Here is a 21,759-nt window from a genome sequence, read left to right on the forward strand (position 1 = left end):
TTAAATTTTATAAGTAACATGCGACTAATTTGTTTATAAGGAAGAAATGAAATCAGACAAATTCGTGCATAGATTTAAATCTAAAATAAGAAACTAATGGTACATGATTCACGTGAAATTATTAATAGATTTTTTCAAACTGCTTTCTAGATTTTCAATACCTTTAAACCAGAAAAATAAAATAAAATTCTGAAACATAGAATGGAGGAGGAGGTTTTTCATTTATTCAATAATGGAATCCTGCAGTTGCTAACAAAAAACTTAAAAATTTGGGCACGATGAGGACTGTTAATTTATTGTTGCATACGTTACAATACAAAAATACTTTTGATAATAATTTGAGTTCAACAAAAAGAACTCCAAAGACAGACCAAAATTGGGTAGTCCTCAAAATGAAGAGAGACTCATCAGCTAGCAACAATTTATGCTCATGTTAGATAATTGACTCGAGTCAAACCAGATTCACCACCCAAATCCCTTTTCTTTGGCTTCAATATTGGAGGTACCCAATTGCCAACAATACCAGCATGCTCAACACCAAGAAAATCAGCTTTTGCTCCCATAAAATTCTCCCTGCCATTACTTGGCTCTTTACGACAACCAGAGAGCCATTTGGATTGCATATATGTAGTGGTTCTCCATGGGGGTACGTGGAGGCCATTCTCTCTCAGCGACTGTTTGGCAGCAGAACATAGCAGTGAGATTATCTTGCACAGTTTGTTCTCAGTCCCAACAAAGATAACTGGGAGTGAGTCTGTTAATTCTCTGTAGTATTGTGTAGGCCTTGCAAGTTCAAATTGGGACCTGAAGTCTATATCTACTATAAGCCTCACAGGATTAGCATAATTCTCATCTTCAGTTATGACTTCAATATATTCATATTCTCCTGTTGTACAAAACAAAAAGGTCAACTATATAGAAAACAAAAAAAAGGTCTAAAGTGTAGTGGTTTACCAAATTATTTTTGGTATCATGAAAAATTGAAAAATAGTGCAGCATGAGCATGTCTAATTCAAATTTAGAGAAATTGAGAAAAAGATAGAGAAAGACCCACCAGCAGGACATCCCAAGGAGGTGGCCCAAGATGTTTGGCATATAGAAGCATTAAGGCCATCGATTTTCATCCTCATAACAAGCCATCTATTAACACTTGATGTTTTCTCACCACCCTGTCTACCTCTTATATGCTTCAACACATACTTCACAACCTTAGCCTCTGCTACTGTATCACCCTCACTCCTTAGAATATCCTGAAACTCGTTGCAACATAGAAAAAAACACATCAGAAGCATGACAAAGCCAAAGCCATGCTTAAACCAAGACAAAATTTGAACAAAACAAGAAACACGAGTCATTTGAATTCATTGAACAGTACCTGCAAAATAAAATATTGGGTTCGATGGTTTAAAGCATGACAATTTGAGGAAGTAGAACTTGTAGGAGATGTTGATTCAGATTCTACAAAATCTTGCACCATCCGTACTAATTCGTCCTCCTCTAAACTTCCCATTTGTGTTTCTTTTCAATAGTCAAAGAGAAGAACAGAATATACTTAGAAGTCTTGAGAGAGTTCTGTGTTTATATATGCGGGATATGGCGGTGGAAAAAACAGCTGTGTGGTGGTGACAGATCACACATAAGGCCCTGCCATGATAAGGTAAATATTAAATAAAACAAAAGGGGAACAGTTAAAAATGGTGGTGAGGTATATTGTGCAGAATATCCTTATCTTCCTTAATTTAATAACCATGAAAATCACATAACCAAGTGTTTTCAAATTTCAATATACGTTTATTTTTTCTGCACTAAATTATCTGCATCTAATTTAAAATGACATCATTTTAAAAAAATTAAAATATTCTTATAATTATAATTTATTTTGTAATTATAATAATTTTTATCATTAATTTTTTAATCATTTAACTAAAAATAATGTCATTTTAAAAATAAATATAAATAATTTATCTACGTTTCATTCCATGTATAAACATTAAGGGAAATACTACTAGGTAATTATCTTCTTTTCTCTCACTCCGAAAATCGTGCCCCTTCTTTTTTCTTTTTTGCTTTTAAATAGCGGGTCATATTTGGATTCTCTCTATAACATAAGAGAACTACTCTCATATTACATGAGAATAATATTACGCAAACATTAAACCCTTCAATATATTCCAGAACATAATCTGACCATGTTTTAGTGACAAATAAGTGCCAACTCAGCCGGTAATAATAAGATTTATCAAACGGCTTCGAGCATTTCATACTGTTACGATAATTCGTATAACCCCAGATTCGGTAACGTAATCACATATTCATTACACCAAAAGAATTATCGCAAACTCATTGAATCTAACTAATAAAAGTTTTCCTTGCTAGCACAATTTAGAAATTTCTTACTGTATCAATTTTTTTATTTTATTTTTTAAAAAGTACTGACTTATTGGGTCTTGGGTAATTGCCACTTGCCCAAGTTACTTCAACTTAGTAATAGTTCTTATCTATGATGTTTGAATTAAATATTTTTATAACTAAATAGCAAAACATCGTTGCTAAAAAAACCCAACACTCTTTGAATACGATTCACAACTATTGGTTCAAATGATAAGAAACTTATTCTCCTTAATTAAAAATCTCGAGTTCAAGTCTTGAAAAAAAAAAATTAATCCATGTGTAATATTTTGGATAAAATATTTCGTACATGTGAAATGATTTTTCTTTATAATACTTTGGACAGTAATTACATTCCACAATATTATTATATTTTTATAACTATTCTCGTTTTATGTAATTATTACTCTTTAAATATTTAAAACTAATTTAATACATGAAATTATGTAGGTTAAAAATAATATAAATTAAGATATATATGATAGAAAAAATAATTTGAAGTCCCATTCCATGAAACCTGAAGTCACCAATTCCACCTCTCTAAAAAGGAATTGTGGTTCCTAATTCTTTGAATAACGCATCAAATAAAATCACCATTCCGTATATATTTTTGCTAACAAACATTCTAATGTTTATTTATTGGAGAAACTCAACTCCCTTCTCGCGGAGAAACTCAACCCCTTCTCGCAGATACGCTATAATACCATATGTCATATTTTTATTTTATTAAATTTACTTAAAATAGACCCCACATCAAAAATATAATTACAACAGAAAATGTCAATCTGTCACAGGAAAACTATAATGCTCTTATTTCATAAAATAAAATTCCAAATCAGCATTCATAGTACCAAATATAACATAGGTTTAAAATTTCTTCTGTCACAACCAAAATTTACTTCTCCTGCTATAGACCCATGAAAAATTGAGCAAGCTTAATTTTATTTTATTTTTGCTTTTCGTAATAATGAGTACCACTGAAGTGTTGTGTCTGCTGCAAGAAATAAACTTTTGCTCTGACAACAGAAGTTTGAAACCCATATAACATAAAGGGAAATTATTTTCTCATGGAGATTTTTTTCTCATGTTGTGAGGTATTGAAATATGTGTTATCTTTTTTTTTAATAAGTGATAGGACATATCACTTGTTGTATCTATAACGTGAGAGATATTCTCTTATGTAACATGAGAAAAAAAATCCTAACATAAATTATTAAGGTTTATGATCTACCCAGAGCTAAGACCTGACACTAGTTCCAGTTTTAAAAAATAGAATGCGATGATAATATCGAATTTGATGCCCCACTAAATTATTTATACGTGTCATCCATCTAGATGTTTGCAACTCCGATGAACTTATAGAATATATGTAAAAAGTGCTCAGAAGTTTTGCATTTCCATTTTCTTAATAATTTAATATATTTTTAGTCAATAATGATAATTGATATTTAATAATTAAAGTCACTTTATCAATAATTTTTGGTGTTTAACCAAAATGTGATTGATATAAATTCAAAATATGAAAATCAAATCTGATTAAATTCATCCAAAATTCTATTTAATAATGTTGATTGGGAAATAAAACGCAATCCAATTAATATAAAAACTGCTGAAATCATTTATGTTTCACTTTGAACTTAATGTAAAAATTTAGCCAACCATACTAAATTTAAGAGAGGAAAGTATCTCACTGCTATTTTCCCCTTAATTAATAACATGCTGCTTCAGCTCTATTGCATTGCTCAATCTAAAGCTTTACATCTTCTATCATGTCTTTCTGTCCAGCTTCCTGTTCTTCTTTGCTTCTATTAATGTATGCTTCTCAATTGGGCTGCTCGACTTTTTGTATTTCATTGGGCTCGCATCTTCTTCTTCTTTTTCTTTTATAAATTATTGGTGGATCCTCCTTATCCCACCTTCACTAATTGACATATTTCTCAATCAAATGAATTATCATACAACTTTGTTGGGAATTGTATGGTTACGGTAGAGTTGAGTTAGTTTAAATTCGTGAGTTACAAAAATATTAGGATTGATCTAGTCATGAAGTATTTGGAATCTCAGTGCCATCATTTCTATCCAAAAAAAGAAAAAAGAATGTGGGTTACACTGATTAAATGAGTTTAGGTTGGTTTAAAATATATATATATATATATAATCAGTCAGAATCTGCTCAATTAAATATAAGTTGGTTCAAATTAGGTCATCGGGTCCCGTATATATTTAATTTTTTTAAAATATTGATTAAAAATAAAATTAAAAATAAATTTTTTAAAAATTATAGGGGGTAGGGTCGATAATAATAGTTTCAAAATTTATTAGTTGACAGGTCTATTAGGACTCGCGATCACCCATATGAAAATGGTCACAAAATCTCAATGAACTTCTCATTCTACCGTCATGAATATTCATTTCCACTGCAACAGAGCAAATGCGCAGGAAATGATTATTTTCTTAGGGCCTGTTTGGTTTTTTTCCCCTCCAAAAATTATTTTTTTAAGAAAAAACAAAGTATTCCTTACTTTAAATTCGTTTGAATGTCTGTTCTTAAAAACAAACATAAGTTACAAAAAAGTTAAAAATTTACTTTTTTTAGAAGCTAAAAATTTTAACTTATAAAAAAGCAGAAGTTAAAAGTCAAATATTATTTTTTTAAACTAAATATTTTTGTAAAAATATAAATAAATTTAACTTTTATAAAAAATACTTATAAAATAAAAAAAAATAAAAATTACTTTTTTTAAAAGCGTTAGAGCTCGTAGAAGAAGCAACTTTTTAAGCGGAACTATATTATACCCCAATCAGGTTGCATGAAGAAGGCCTAAACCACAATTATACTTTTCTTATCTAACAATTTCGGTATTTGAAAGTTATTTCCAATAGGAAAAAGTGTGTGTTATTTTAAAGGATACAAAATTATATTATTTTAAGAGAAAGAAAGAGATAGAGGAGGAGAGAGAGTTGACAAAAAAAATAAAAGTGTGAGTCCAACCTCTTTGTGAAAGTAAAAAGATATAAGTTGTGTCATTTAAAAGAATAAACACTTTTACCTTTCCAACATGTCCAATGTAAGCTAAACCGAGATAATGAAAAAAAATAAAAAAAATACTCACTATTTTTTCCGTTCTCAAGATTTAACCCTTTATTTATGGAAAACCAAATCTCTTACCGCTCCCACTAACTACCGTTAGTGACATTAGTCAAAATATCAAACTTAATATATTATTTCATCCATTTACTTAAAATAATAAATATTTAATGTTATAGGAGCTTTTAAAGTACTAAACACCTTTTAAATACTCAAAGGATAATTAATCAAAAAGAGTCTGTGATAAGATATAGAACTTTGAAATGTCATCAAGACAAATTACTCTAATTTATAAAGATTCGAATGTCATCAAGAAATTTTGTACAAAAAAAAAAAAGATTAGTCAAGAAATTACTCCTTTTTTTTTTTTGTACCAACAAATAAAAGAAGAAGATTGGAATGTTATCAAGAAATTTTGCTCTCTCTCACTAGCTCCATCAAAATTGTCAAGTATGGCTGCATTGATGATGCTGAACCTATTCTATCAAGGAAAATATTTTGAGCACACTTATCAAAGGAAAAAAATAAACAACTTACTTACATTTATTCTAGTCATATTTTATTATTAATGACATATAAATTTCATTTTATCTGAATAATCGTGTTTGAGCTCTATGACAGTCATACAGGAACAATTCTTTTTTTTTTTTTTGGAGTTACCCAACCCTAATTATCTCTTTGAGACGAGTTGGCTCCCTTCGGTATCCCCACGAGCTTCGACTCTTTGAGCCGACTATGGGACTAATCCGGAGTGCGGGGGAACAGTGATGGCTAAAGGTTCAGCCCCCTCCCCAAGAATGCATTCAGCGGGAATCGAACACATATCCAACCCCACTAACTCAGCGCCAAGTTACCAGCTGAGCTGCACCCATTGGGTCAGGAACAATTCTTCTAAGATTGTTTTTTTTAGAAAAAAAATAAAATAAATTGAAGTCGAGACCTCTAAATAAAATAAATAAATTTCTTACCACTTAAATTGACAATTCTAATTTTGATAAAAAGGTGCCGGCGTATTGGAAATATATTCCATGTCAAGATGTATAATTTGAAAGTCACCTTCCATTTTCTGCAATCGCCCCATCTTATTGGCTATTATTTCCAAGCACTAGGTTATGGCAAATCAACGTCTACATATATGGCACCAACCACCAAGCATACAATTTGGAGAAAAGAAAAATGTTTGTTTTCTTAAAGATAGTCATTTTAATTAAAATTATTATTATTTATTTAAGATTTAAATTTTAAAAAAAAAAAGCCTATCACATTCTCCCACTATGAATTCTCTTTATGTTATTATAAAAAACAATAATTTTGATTAAAATAATATAATTTTATATCTTTTAAAAGAACAAACACTAATTCCTTTGATGAATGCGATTTCTACTGTTGATCACATAAATTAGTTCATTCGCAAAATTAATTTATAGCGTCCCTAGCTGATTATGGTGTTGTCGTCGTTCTGTAGAAGCTCCAAGATGAATTTGTTTTCCAATTCTATGGGATATATATCCAAATAATTTTACATTTTGAGGCCAGATAGAACAGAATCACAATTCATACAGAATTTGAGCCCAAGCAACATGTCAACCGGAAACTTTATGGGAGAAAGATACTGTCAGGAGATACTTTTAGCCTGTCTCCTTAAAGAAAAATTTCAAGTTGGTGCATGCATACATTACGATTAACTATACAATGACTTAATTAATAATTCATTGGTACCTAAGCAACATTTATCTGCATCTCTCATTCAGATTATTTGTTAATTGTAAATAAATCATTAATTAAATTAGTTCATTTTATGGTTATCGGTATCCTTGGCACTAAACTAAAAATACTTTTAACGACAAATAAAAATGTTATGTCACCACCAATAATTATTGATTACGTAATAAGGAGTTTGTTCCTCTTCATCCGATATTTGAGATGAGTTTTGAAATGGAGAAAATAATTTTAGAAAAATATCTCTTACAACAAATTCATCAGTACTTGAATCGGATCATTAATGAATTTGAGAATATATTAAAAAAATATAATTGACATAAGAAGTGATATTAATGTCGTTGTATCATTTCCCCTTGCTCGAATATAAAATTTAAGAGTTCAATAATAATTTATTGTTATTAATGTGGTTTGATCCACCATTAAGTCATATTTCTCCTCCTCTAATTATTTACATCTTTTAGACAAATCAAAAAACAAAGTTAAAAAAATAAATAAATAAATAAAGTTCAACTATTGCATCACCTGTCACTCGTATTCTTGAGGGAAGAGCAGATAATAACCCTGGCCCGTGTCCAAAAGAAAAAGTGTTGATTCTCCCTTAAAAAAAAAAAATTTAAAAACTCCAGTTGACGACTTGACGCTCTCGGTGCTCTTGCCCAACTGGAATTTTCTGCATTTACCACAATTACTTAATTATTAGCTTCTCAAGAAAAAAATAATTAGGCTAGCCCAGTGGGTTTACTTGACTAAAGGCCACTTCTGACTTTAGCTATACCAATCATCTTCTTGGTATTGACCTGCTCAATGAGGCATGAAGTCATGGAGAAAGTTTTTTTTTTTTTTTTTTTTGAAAATATTCCATCGGTTCATCGCTTCGCGATTAATCCGATTCGGGGCGGGTCCAGGATTAAGGCTTTAAACCCCTCCCAAAGATGCTACTGGAGAGATTCGAACACATGCCCTCACCCCACCTGCTCAGCTCCCATGCGCCAACTGTGGTAACGGAGAAAATTAGATAGCAAAGAATGGAATTAGCAAGCTTCAAAAAAAGAAACCAAATTAACCTTGAAGGCAGGAACATATAGAATGTCTAGTAATTTTAATGAACTTCACAAATAGATTGTTCCAGAAATAGAAGTAGTCACACAAGTTCCAATCAGCATCATGATGGAGATTGAAGTAATGAACTAAACAATGAGATCATAGAACATATATGATCTATGTCAAATATCCAACAAGCATGATTGTTACAAGGAATATTTGAGAAATTCAACGTGGAGGAGCTTGAATTCATTGTTGTCACCAGATTGGTGGAATGAAAAGATGAATCCTCATTTTCTGCTTGGAGTTGAGTGTGCTGCAGAAGATTCAGCAACTTCTGATATTGCTCGTGAGACAATGAGACTCATAACTTCTATTCATCACTTTGGCTCGCGCTAAACATAGTCATATCAACTCCTTGCTGAACTAGATTCACAACATTATGCTGCTTTGAGGCACCTGTCTTGTAACCAGGGGGAAAGCCATGAAGTTGATAACAAGAATCAATTGTGTGGTTATTTTTACCACAATGAGTGCATAGTTTCGTCCCACACCCTTGACTTCCGGAGGTAGATCCACGTCCCTGACCTCCACTATTGAATCTTGGCATTCCTTTCTCAACAAAGAACTTCTGCCATTGTTATGTGATCCATTAGGAAAAGTGCGAGATGACAGAGAAACCTCACCTTGTGGGATTAAGTGTTGCATTGCAAGGTTAAAATAAATGTTAAATGTATAATTACTTTTATTTCTTCTTCAAGAGAAAACAAATTCTAAGAATATCTTATTACTTTTTTTATCTTATTTATCATTAAATCATAGTGTTCTTGGCCAGCTTTTTCAGGCCTAACTTATTGAGTCTAATATTAATAGCTTACGTTTAGAATTTTCTAGAAAGTATCTCATACGAGCTATAGAACCTTATCACAGGAAATTCTTCTTTTCCCCTGCACAACAACCTTTATGCACTGTGGCTGCATTGTGCCTGTTCCCAAGGACAAGGCCATACTAGAGATGGTACAACTCTTGTCTACCACTCCTGGTTCTCTTTTCTACACTTAAGGAGCGTTTGGTTGAGTAAATTTTTTTGGAATAATAGGAAAATGTAATAGATAAAGAAATGATTAGAAAAATAAATAAAGTGAGATAAGTAGAAAAATGTAAGAAAAAGTTGTTTGGTAGGGAAAAACTTTACTGAGAAAATTAGGTAACTTTATGAAATCAACAGTGCATTAAAAGTCAGATAACCGGTTTTCCGAAAAATCTCACCTTCAAATTGGGTTTCTAAACAGTGCGAATATCTATGTTTCTCATAAATCCATACAAATTGGATAGATGAATTTTTGGTAAAAATACGTTGAAACAAACATGATGTTTCTAAAAGCCATACTTGAAAAACATAATATCCGCCGAAAAGCTCCCAACCAAACACCACCTTAAAAGAAGAGCGACTTCTCTCAAAATACCCTTTTCTCCTATTGAAAGGAGCATCATCTCTTCTATTCATCTTTATGAACTGTTACTATGCAAAATATAGAGCCATCATCTTCCCCCATTGCAGGGTCCAAAATAAAAAATTGAGAAAATCAAACAAAACTAAAACTAAAAAATTCCATACACTATTAAGTAAATTTTGGTTTAGTGGGGGACCAAGGCCACACTTGCCCCGGTTGGATTGGTCGCTATCGTTATGTATTTAATTCTGATGTAATGTGAATGTAAAAGTTCTTTTACAAAAAAAAAAAAGCTTGAATAGGACGACAATTATCTAAAAGCTCAAACTCCCCAGTTGATCTATCTACACCTACTTAAGTGGTAGTATAAAAAACTTTACATTAACACTACAATAAAATCATACTTTACCTTGATTACCAAAAAAAAAATCATACTTTATTATGTACAATAATTTGCAGTATTTTTTTATACAAATAACGTGCAGCATTAAATCAAAAAAATTATTTAATGCTGAGAGTCATTTAATCACTTTATTATTTTTTGTATAGTAACTCTAAATAGATTAATAAATGACGATGCTGAGAGTCATATAAATAACAATAATTCAAGAACTACTTGAATGTTTGCAAAATCTTATTAACAAATCAAGAGTTTATAGTTTTTTGTTTTGTTATTTATCTTCGTCAACACAAGAAGAAACATGTGTTTGACCGAACAGCATCTTCTCTTCCCTTGGTCAACAAATGACCATCTATTTCTATTTCCTTCATCGCAAAATAAACAAATCAAACATTTTGGTCCAAAACCTCTTTCCTTTTTTTTTTCTTTCTTTCTTTTTTTTTTTTTATTAATTCACAACAAATCAATAATTATATTCTAAGGTTTTTTATAGTTATTTTGGTTCCAAAATCAGCCTCTTTGCATCAACACTCATTTTCTTTTCCTCTCAGCTCAGCTCTATTTTCCGTTCACCATGAACCCGCCTGAATTCCCCTCCGGCGGAACATCATCGCCGTCGTCAAAGAAAGAGCTCCAAATCCAAGGGACACGTCCACCACCTCTCAGAGTCAGCAAAGAATCCCGTAAGATTTGCAAGCCGCCGTTGCCACCCGCCGCCCACCTACGGCAGCCGCCGCCGCCGCCTCCGGAGGACAACCAGCGTCAGCAGCCGGTGATCATCTACTCCGTATCTCCCAAAGTCCTTCACGTCACCGTCAACGACTTCATGAACGTGGTCCAGCGCCTCACCGGACCATCCTCCGGCGACGAACCCCCTCAACGATCCGGCGATGTATCGCCGGCGGCCAGGCTTGCATCCATCGAAAAAACAAGCCCATCGGAGAAGGAAAGAGTTCACAGCGGAGACGACGACTTGATGGCGTGGCTGTTAGAAGGAGTGGAAGTGGGTCAATTCCCCGGTATATTATCGCCAGCGCCGGCGACTTTGCCGCCGATACCGTCGGGGTATTTTTCGCCCGTGACAGATCCGCAAACGATGTCGTTTTTGCAAGAACTGAGCCCGTTTTGGTCAGCGGCGAGCCCGTCGGGTTTACTTTCCGCCGCCGTGGTTTCTCCGCTGCCGTCGCCGGACCTCTTCAATCTCTTTGACTAATTTTTATTTCTTTTTCTATTTTTATTTTTTGCCTAAAATAGTTTTGGCTTTTTGTCGATGATTGATTGGGAAAGGACTAAGGAGGTGGTGGAAAATTCAATATTCACTGACTTTTGTGCCATAAAGTTTTGTAGTCTGTATATTTATGTGCTGAAAAATAAGAAAAGTAGAAGAAAAAAATTGAGGTCTGTGCAATACTGTTCTGTATTAATATTGGCTCTATTTATGTCACAACCACCTAGTTTCTTTTACGGTTTGTTTACGTGGATTGGGCTTTATTTTTTTTAATAAATCAAATATCTTTTAGGTCCTTAACAAAATTTATAGGACTTATTTTAATTCTTTAGGAAAAAAAAAATTGACTTATGGTTCTTTTAAAATTTAAAATAAATCTAGTTATTCGAAATCGTGATCCCTTTGAAATTTAAAGAAGACTAGCATTAGTTCCTCAAAAGAACTAATATGAGTCTATTTTGAATTTTAGAGGGAACACGAGTCGAATTTTTTTCTAACGAATTAAATTGGGCCCGTGATATTTGTTGAGGATCCAAGAGATACTTTATTTTAATTTAAGAATAAAGTATATTTTAAAAATATCACGAGCCTAATTTAATTCCTTAAAAAAAAAAGTAATCGACTAATGGTCCTTCTAAAATTCAAAATAGGCTTATGTTAGTCATTTTGAGAGACTAATGTGGATCTTTTTTGAATTTTAAAAGAACTACAATTTTGACTAACTGAATTTATTTTGAATTTCAAAGGACCACAAATCGACTTTTTTCACCCTAAGAGATTAAAATAAGTCCTATAATTTTTATTGAAGATCCATAAGATACTCTACTCTTTTTTTAAATTCAGCTCCCCAAAAATTGTATTTCAGATATTTCAGTAATGGACGATATTTTTTTGGACCAGAGTGGATGTCTCAAAGTTTGAAAGAATTCTTTTTAAATACTACCTTATCCTGTTCTATAAAAGAAATTGTTCCTCAAAAAGAAAAAAGTTTTTAGGATATCTTTTACTTGACAGGCAATGTCTAACTTTTCCTGTTCGAATAATTGTATTAGCATTTATATGACCACCAGCACGAGCACAAAGACTGGTACGATAAAAGGATGAGTTATGTAATAATAGTTTAAAAAAAACTTTTTACATGTATTTTTCAGCTTACAAAAATAAAAGAAATTCTCTCATTCTTGATATGTACAAGGGAATATCATTTCCGTATCTGTGGCAGAATTTTTTTTTCTACCATATAGTAAATCAAAGAGGGAGGGAGAAAAACTGATTAAATGATGAACCCATTCTATTTTTACGTAAATCAAAGATAAGGAACCTATAAGAAGAGAAAAATTGATTAAATGATAAACCCACTCCACTTTTACTATGTCGCAGACTTTTTTTTCCTGATGATATTCCCTCTGTTATACAATGCAATTAATGATTAACATTTCTACTCTTGACATCCAACCAAATTGTACTGCTTTTATAGTACATCGGTAAGGTGAGAGACCATGTTCAAAACTTTGAGAAAAATATCCTCCAACACGAGTCGATGACACAGAGAAAGAGAACTTAGAAATGAAAACAATAAAGCTGGAAGGTATGTCTTCATGTGCTAAGATACGTCACCTTAGAGGAATGAAAAATTCAAAAATGAATGCTAATTTTTATTCCTTCACCCTTCTTTCTCTGATTTTATTTCCAGAACAAAGTTTTTCGGTTTGGAGAAATCTAGCCCAATATTCTTAGTGCTTTAGTTGATAACGGAAACAAGGTGATAAACTTCACCCGTATTCCAATGAATTACATCCCAGAAAGTAGGATTGTAAATTGCAGCCAAACTGCATGCTTGTTTTGGACGAAAGATGTAAGGTACTTTATGAATGCAATACAAAATATGGATTAAAAAAACAAAGACAGGAATTGTGTGCTAACTCAGCAAAGTTCCAAAGTCAAAATGTCATATTTTTCAAACCACATGATGGCAAAGTAAAATTAGGCCAAACAACATGGTGAGAAACATCAAACAGTAATTTACCTTGTTATATTTACAGATTTATGACTCGAAGCAGCACCCTTAAAGTTCATCAAAACCACCAACAGCAAAGTTATGCACCTCACATTTTTGGCATCCTCAGCTGGAAGATTGTATAGGAAAAACATAAGAATCACTCCGTAATTGGACTTCAAATATTTTCATGTTCTTGATATGGTAGAATTCGACGCTGCCCCAATCAAAGTGCCAACCCTCTCGCCTTTAATGGCTTTCTCAATGTTACCTGGTTTGTTTAGATTGAAGACAACAACTGCACCACAAGGGAAGGGGAGGGACAGCTTATCAAGATAAGACAATTCAGTTTTAATAGGTGGAAGAGACGATTAATCTAATACCAATGCGAGTTACTTCCACTAAAAAATATAAAAAAATAAGTCATAAATGTTTATCTGTGTGACTTACCAGGAATATTATTTTCCTGGCATAAAGTTATGGCAGTCAAGTCCATCACTGACAGATCTTTTGAAATAACCTCCTGATAGGTTAATGTGTCAAGAAGACGTGCTTGTGGATTACGCTTTGGGTCATCATCATACACTCCATCAACATTGGTTGCTTTGAGTACAACCTCTGCATTGACTGAATAAATGATGGAGTAAATATAAGTAGACAGCAGTAAAGTTCACTTTGTATACTGAAGTGAAAACAAATATAGCACAACCATTATAAATTAGTGAAACAAATTTTGCAATTCAGAAAATGTTTTTGAAAATGTACATCCTTTGTCGAGAAGTGAGAATGAAAACAATACGAACAAAGCTATCAACAATAAAACAGATAGAACTTTGTTTTAGATCACAGCAATAACAAAATAACTCACTTTCCGCACATCGGAGTGCTGCAGCAGTGTCCGTGGTAAAGAATGGATTTCCAGTTCCAGCGGCAAAAATGACAACCCTTCCTTTTTCCAAATGCCTCACAGCCCTTCTGCGTATATATGGTTCTGCAACCTCAGACATGCGAAATGCAGTCTGCACCCTAGTAGGAATGCCAATACTCTCCATTGTTGCTTGAAGAAATATAGCATTCATGACAGTTGCCAACATCCTAGAGGATAAATTAAACACAATTAGCAAAAAGAAGCAAATTATTTCTCTCATATTATGCATTTTTACCAACACAGAGTATAGTGGATCATAACAAAGTGGAATTTTCAGCGAACAACTAGTACAACAGAGCATGGTTGTTGAATCGCAATACGTATCGTGAATCGTTCGGCTGCTTTTTTGCATCGTGAATCGTATCGAATCGTAAGATTCAGAAACAAATTAAAAATAACTTAAAAATATATAATATCATATAAATCCAAATTAAAAAAAAATCTAAATACCAAAATCCATAAGTAACCAAATCTAAAACCAGTTATTTCTCATATTCATTAAATTTCAAGACTAATATTATCACTACTATCACTATCAGGATCTAGTATTGGCATATCTAGTCCTTCATCCTCTCCATTAGTAGAGTCATCTGACTCATCTCCCATAACTTGTTCAATAATTTGAGATCCTTTTCTGTTATCATTCCTGTTGACATCCTCTTGTATTAAGATGCCTTTGCCTTTATCATTCCTATCATCTTGAAGATTTCGAGGACCTAAAAAAAAAATACATAATGTAAATAAATATATTAGATAAGGTGTTTGATTAAAAGAAATATTATATATGCAAATATACCTCTCTTTCTCTTTTTGCTTTGGTCTCCTTCATCAACGTTGAAGCACTCATGAACATCCATCCAAGATTCCTCATCCATTAGGCAAAGCTCCTCTTGCTCAGTAATCCATTCCTCGTCAGAATCTAAATCTGATAAGCAGATAGGATCATATGTGTCTCCTTTTTCCTCCCTTTGTTTTTGCCTAATTTCAAGTTGAAGGTTGTATTTAACAAACACAAGAGCATTCAACCTTTGTTGCTCTAAACGGTTTCTTCTCTTAGAGTGAATTTGATCAAACACACTCCAATTTCTCTCGCACCCTATAGCACTGCAAGTGAGGCTTATGATACGAATAGCTATTGTTTGCAGCTCTTTGCAGTCGTCTCCAAAACTATTCCACCATAAAGCTAGCAAAAAAAAAATATAATTGATAAATAAATATTTGGTTAAAGACTTAATTTTTAATTTTAAAAATATCAAAACATAATTTAATCAATACAAAAAATTCGATGATTACCAAGTTGCTTCCTAGCTCTAGTTGCAATTGCTAAACTATTTCCAAAGAGTCCTTCAGCCCTGTCAAATTTCTCAATTTGGGAATCAATTGTGATCCTTGTTTCAATAAGGAGACACATCTTCTCCAATGTCTTCCACAAGCCAGTTTTAACCTCACGATCTGGGTTGAACTTTGTGTCATAGTGGAACCTATATAATTATTATAAATTTAGAATAAGGCTTAATAATAAATCAAATATAAAATATAAAGAATTTTATATAAATAAATTTTATAAAAAAAAAAATACTTACTTTGGATTAAGAAAATAGGCGGCTGCATGAAGAGGCCTATGAAGTTGTAAACCCCAACGCTTGTCAATGATTTCCCATACATCCTTATATCTCTTTTCCTCATGATTAAAACTCTTTGCTATTTCTTCCTTTGCTATTTCTTCCTTTGCTCTATCCATAGCCTCATAAATGTATCCCATTGCAGGTTTTGAATCACCATCCACATGTCTAAGAACTTTCACAAGAGGAGACACAATTTTCAAGCAATAATGTATTGATTTCCAAAACCTTTTATCAGCCAAAACAACATTTTCTGCAAATTTGGCTTCCGGCCTAGAGCAATAAGCACTATTAACCCATTTTTCAGATGTAAACATAGATCGAAGTGCAGTCTTTTCTCCTCTGTAAGTCTCTCCTTCTGTTTCGTTGCTTCTTATAAGTCACTACAAGTCGTCTCTGTTCGCACCTCTCTGCAAGTAGGCTTTTGTTTTGTTGCTTTCGCACCTCTCTGCAAGTCGTCTCTCCTTCTGTATCGTTTTTTATTTTTTTGTCTTTGTTGTTCTCTTTCTGTTTCGCAGTTTGCACCTTCGCACCTTTCTGTTCTTGACTTCTTGTTTCCTTTTGTTTTTTAAATGGAATTTTGAATCCTTGATTTTTCTGAAGCAAACAACCTTTCAGATAACAACATGCCGTTCCAAATCCTGCGACTGTTGAGTGTTTTTTTTTAAATTTTTTTTTATATTTTGAATAGCAAAAAAATTTCGATTCACGATTCACAACCGAATCGTTCGATTCCACGATTCCAAATCACGATTCATGCCAAAAACGATTTGCTATTGCGATCTGTATCGATTTGCCACTGTATCGTATCGTATCGTATCGCACGATACGTATCGCGTATCGTGCGATACTAACAACCATGCAACAGAGCTATGAACTTAGTCCACGACATAAAATTAACACAAACTTCTGAACATGCATGATTTCTGACAGAAGATTACAGGTAGGTTTAATTAAGAGTGAGGTTTAGGGAATCACCCAATATAATCAGCAGATGAGCGGTCTAGACCACTACATCCAGCCCAGGAGGATCCACGGAAGATATTACCCCCACCAACTACTAGTGCAACCTGAAACATCAGCCTAATCATTTAAAACCAAAGTCTGAAAACCAGTAAAAAGCTTTGAATAGTTTCAAGTCAAATGCTCTAACTTGCAATAATATTATAAACTCTCCCAAAATTACTGTTGATTACAAAATAGATCCATGTAGCACTTTTCCCAAAGATAATTTTGCAAAACACATCAACAACAACAATTTCCCAATACTAAAACAGATTTCACGCATTCAATTAACCAAGTGATCTCAAACAACATGAGGATGTTGCAGAAAAACTACAATAAAAGAAACAGAAAGGCATTAGTATAAAAAGAATACACTATAGTCACCTCAATGCCAAGGCGAGTCACAGATGCCACCTCCCTTGCAATGGCCATAGTTATCTACATTCAACCCAAGGAAAAACAAACAAACAAACAGCTCAGAAACAATGCTGAGAACAAGTGAACAACATAATATAGCAAAATGTTTCATTTTATTTGTTATGTTTTCATGAAGGGTCTATTACCACTCTTCTCTGATTAACTTGGTTCTCATTTCCCTAAAATGACCCTTTTAAGTAATTAAGCCGCACTAAAGGTTTATTATCACTGTTATATCTATCTAAACATCTAATTAACAATCATAATAATTAATTTAAAATATAAAAACAACTTTCTAATTATAATACTAGCTATTTCTTATTCAATGTGTGCCAAAAAAAAAAAGTGTTGGAAATACTATTGTAATTAGAAGCTAGAATACTACTTAAAAAGTTGCTTTCATATTTGACACAAATAATAATAATCAAAGAGAACATACCCCTTTAGCACATTTGACAAAGTAAGACGATAAAACAATTCTAAAGCATAGAGGGAAAGATGAAGCTTTTTGGAACATTCCCTGATATATTCTTGAAATTAGAAGAACCTATAAAACATTACAAACTATATATTGCACACTGCAGATGCAATATGATGTGACAAGATCTACATGACCTTAAATGATAAAAGTAAGCACTCTCTGGAGCTGGACAAGCTTCCAGTTGTGTGGAGCTGTCATTCACTGTATCCTCCATGGTGTACTTCTAGTTACATTCGTAATCTTTAACAGTTAATTGGGGGACGGGGGGTTAGAGTGTACCACATCTCCATGCATTGATCACATACTCACAGTCAAAATGGTTGAGCTTCTTTCTCTATTCTCTAGTCAATTCATGAGCATTTGAAACCTGAGAGCAAGGGTGTATATGAACTAGTCTGATTCTCCTAATAACGTTGTTTAAAATTATTTATTATATTTCTTTTTTACTCCAGGCACGTCAAAATATAAAAAAGCAGATGTGTTGTAAGGACTATACAAGTGGATGACCCATTTACTCAATGCCTTTGGGTTTTATATTAAGATGTGGTGTCGAACATATTTATTGTAGTGGATTATTGCTTAAGCCATTGATAGATGCCTCCTTGGTTTGGGCTCCCATTGGTACAGTTAACTAAAAATTTACAATACATACACCCAATATGTACAACAAGATGTACTATAATTAAGAAGTTATTTTTATATTTAAAAATGGAGTCTTATTTGAATATATAAAAGAGTTACAATATGTTGCTACTTTGACTCAATTATTGAATAAATAAATTTTAACAAAATGATAAAAAAAGCTATTCAGAGAAAAGTATAAACAGACGAATAAGAGTAGCTATATATGTTTTCAATAATACCAGAGAATAAAGATATGATGATTGCGTTGCAAACCTTTGGGTCAATATTCTGAGAGTGATCTCCTGCAAGAGCTTCTCCGCTGACTTTGAGCAAGACCCTTCGCCATTTGTATAATGGCTTGCTAGATTCATTCATTGACAATCCAAATGGAGATATAGATGGAATTTCAGTCCTCCTGTCAACAATCTTTATTTTTCAGCCATAATAACTATGATTACGTACAAAGTAATGAACACAACAAGCCAACACATATCTTAGCTCCATAGAAACATTTCCACAAACAGCTTGTGGCGACATAGAATTAAAAAAATAATAATTAAAAAAAGAAAGAAAGAGGAATAACGGGAAACCTGAAATTGATGGGGTCAGGGGAAGAACCCATTTCGGAATAAGAAGAGCGAATAGTGAGATTGGTTGAATTACCACGTGTCCAAGTCCGAAAAGTTAAGTGGGGCTTTGGAGGGCATAGAGATGAAGATGAATGGAAAGAAAAAGAAGAAGAAGAAGAAGAAGAAGAAGAGAAAGAGAAGACAGTGGTGGAAATTGCCATCAGTGTGTCTCGCTCTGAAACCCTCTTTCTCTTCAGTTACGAAGGTTTTTCTTTGCTTCGTTATTTTTGTGTTGTGGTTGCCGCTAAAGATAATTTTGATTTTTCTTTTCTTTCATTCTCCAGAATAATTACTTCTTCTTCCTCTTTTCTCTCTCTCAAATATCCAGAGCGCAACAAATCCGCATAAATTTAAAATAACCAAGTCGACTATTAAAAATAAAAGAAGAGAAATGTCCCAATGGGATTATCCATTTATGCAAGACAAAAACAAAAATAGTGACATTCACATGCAAATATGCAATGCTATGCGTGTAGAAAAAATAATTAGAAATTTGATAGAATTTACATGCATTTAAAGGGAAGAGAAAAGTTATTCTTATAAGCTAAGGGTTCGTTTGGTGGACATGATAGAATAAGGGTAGGATATGATATGAAGCTAATAAAGGTAGGATGTGATATGGGGTTGATAAGCCGATATCATGTCCTGTGTTTGATGAACACTTCATTAGCAATATGATAAGATTATGTAGAAGGAGAAAGAAAAAAAAATATAATGTAATAAATACAAATATATTGGGTAGCGTAGGGACATATTAAGAGCTTGGGGATATATTGAGTATTCAATATTGGTATCATATCCTATTGAATTCTAACCCAGCTCCCCCATGGGATAAGAAATCATGTATTGGATAGGATAAAATGAGACAATAGAATAAGCTAATCATATCCTATTGACCCACCAAACAAGAGATAAAAGTAGGATATTATAAGTTATCCTATCTTATCTTCTTTATTAGGTGCTCCAAACAGGCCCTAAAAGTTTTACAACCTCTTACAATCTATTCTTTTATCGTTGATTTCTGTCAATTCAACGGTTATAATTTATTAAGTCACATTTATTAATCAATAATGAAAAAGTAGGTTGTAAAACTTTTTTTTTTCCTGATATAACCTGGTTGTAAAATCAGCTACTGATTCGCCTTGGTAAGCTATTGCCTCACCAACTAGCTAATCAGACGCGAGCCCCTCCTCGGGCGGATTCCTCCTTTTGCTCCTTAGCCTATGGGGTATTAGCAGTCGTTTCCAGCTGTTGTTCCCCTCCCAAGGGCAGGTTCTTACGCGTTACTCACTCGTTCGCCACTGGAAACACCACTTCCCGTCCGGAAGGCTACCTCTCATTGGAACAGTGGGTGCATTGAGTTTATCCACCAGAGGAAGGATGAGACTAATCCCCTATTCGAGAAGAAAAACACGTCCTCTGGCCCTCAAAAGATATTTCAAGAATTTGCTTAAGGCAAAGTTTGAACTCTTGACCCAAGTAAATCCTTGGGAGTTCCGTTGCTAACTGAGCTATCCTCGAGGATTGTAAAAATTTTAGGTTGTAAGAATAACACTCCTTCTAAAATTATTGTATAGGATATGGTGATAGAAACTAGTTATGCACTCAAGAGTTAGTAAAAAATGACAACTTATTTACTTACTCAGGAAATCTTAGGGCCAGTTTCAAATCTATTTTAAAAAATAATTTTTTAATTTTAAAAAAAAAATTAAAAAACTTAGTTCATAAGACCTGTTTTATAAAGATAGTTTTAAAAATTGTAATTATTTCTTATTTTTAGAATCAAATTTAGAGAATATGTCGAAATTATTTTTGTTCTGTGTTTTGACTTTTATCTTAAAAAAAATCAAAAACACATATTTCATTAACTATTTTACAAAACAGTTTTAAGAAAAAAAAATCGAAATACAATCAAACAAACCCCTAACTTTCAATCTTTTTATTTTCCGCCTCGTGAAAGAATAACATCCTAATTTCCCAAAGTGCTAACTTGAGGTTCAAATTTGAATGATCAAAGCAAGAGACCCGTCACAATCAGGGGCGGATCTACATGGGGGCTAGGGTGGAGCCCCTGCCCCCTTTAAAATATGAAAAAATGTTCTACTATATGATATGCAACATGGTCTAAAAAAGCAAAATTTTGAAAGTGCTTTTAAAAAGTGAAAGACAAGCACTACAAGAAAAAAGTTTATTTGTGACAAAAATTTTCGTCACAAATTTTGTCACAAATGACAATTTTCGACACAAATAATCAAATTTCGTCACAAATAAATTTGCGACTTAGAAATTTGTGACGAAATTTCATATGTAGTGACAAAATTTGCGACACTAATAAGATTTTTTCTTGTAGTGAAGCAATGTTATTCATAAGAAAAATGTTCCACTCGTTCATTGCACCCAATTAGAGATAACTATTATTTTCCAATCCAACCTGCCAGTATATATGACAGGTTTTGTTCTTGGTCTGTTACCCTTCCAAGTCAATGTGGCTTTTCCGTTGTATACAATGAAGAGTTCAGTTAGTAATACATATTCACTTTACCTGTCAAATTTGTCTAGAATTTGATTTTATATTGATTGATTATCTAATTTTCTTTTTATAATCATTAAAAATTTGTACATATTGCCATGTCAGAACTCAGGAGAAGAGTATTTAAGTTTTGACTTTGTTGGCAAAGAAAAAATGTCAGTAATAGTTATCAATTATTAGTTGGGACCAAATGCTAAAAATAAATA

The 21,759-nt window shown here is 32.9% G+C and overlaps 4 protein-coding genes across 4 annotated transcripts; 1 reads left to right on the forward strand and 3 right to left on the reverse strand.

Moving 5' to 3' along the window:
* Positions 1–179: 179 nt before the first annotated feature.
* Positions 180–1,558, reverse strand: LOC133290827 (uncharacterized). The gene is made up of 3 exons (XM_061488951.1): positions 1,376–1,558; positions 1,055–1,250; positions 180–886 (listed from the first exon to the last, which is right to left on the reverse strand). The coding sequence occupies exons 1-3, from the start codon at positions 1,508–1,510 to the stop codon at positions 429–431; spliced, it is 789 nt and encodes a 262-aa protein (XP_061344935.1). The 5' UTR covers positions 1,511–1,558; the 3' UTR covers positions 180–428.
* An 8,937-nt stretch (positions 1,559–10,495) lies between these two features.
* On the forward strand, positions 10,496–11,539 carry LOC133291088 (protein MKS1). The gene has a single exon (XM_061489273.1). The coding sequence runs from the start codon at positions 10,668–10,670 to the stop codon at positions 11,304–11,306; it is 639 nt and encodes a 212-aa protein (XP_061345257.1). The 5' UTR covers positions 10,496–10,667; the 3' UTR covers positions 11,307–11,539.
* Positions 11,540–13,174: 1,635 nt separating this feature from the next.
* On the reverse strand, positions 13,175–19,345 carry LOC133290583 (uridylate kinase PUMPKIN, chloroplastic). The gene is made up of 7 exons (XM_061488685.1): positions 18,985–19,345; positions 18,668–18,809; positions 17,257–17,310; positions 16,846–16,937; positions 14,186–14,412; positions 13,768–13,944; positions 13,175–13,615 (listed from the first exon to the last, which is right to left on the reverse strand). The coding sequence occupies exons 1-7, from the start codon at positions 19,182–19,184 to the stop codon at positions 13,506–13,508; spliced, it is 1,002 nt and encodes a 333-aa protein (XP_061344669.1). The 5' UTR covers positions 19,185–19,345; the 3' UTR covers positions 13,175–13,505.
* LOC133290916 (uncharacterized) lies at positions 14,484–16,184 on the reverse strand. The gene is made up of 4 exons (XM_061489069.1): positions 15,829–16,184; positions 15,539–15,726; positions 15,042–15,428; positions 14,484–14,961 (listed from the first exon to the last, which is right to left on the reverse strand). The coding sequence occupies exons 1-4, from the start codon at positions 16,182–16,184 to the stop codon at positions 14,744–14,746; spliced, it is 1,149 nt and encodes a 382-aa protein (XP_061345053.1). The 3' UTR covers positions 14,484–14,743.
* Positions 19,346–21,759: the final 2,414 nt, after the last annotated feature.

This window comes from Gastrolobium bilobum, unplaced genomic scaffold, assembly GCF_033153095.1.
Source record: "Gastrolobium bilobum isolate Gb01-03AN ecotype WA unplaced genomic scaffold, APGP_CSIRO_Gbil_v1 utg4377, whole genome shotgun sequence".
NCBI classification, from domain to species: Eukaryota; Viridiplantae; Streptophyta; class Magnoliopsida; order Fabales; family Fabaceae; genus Gastrolobium; species Gastrolobium bilobum.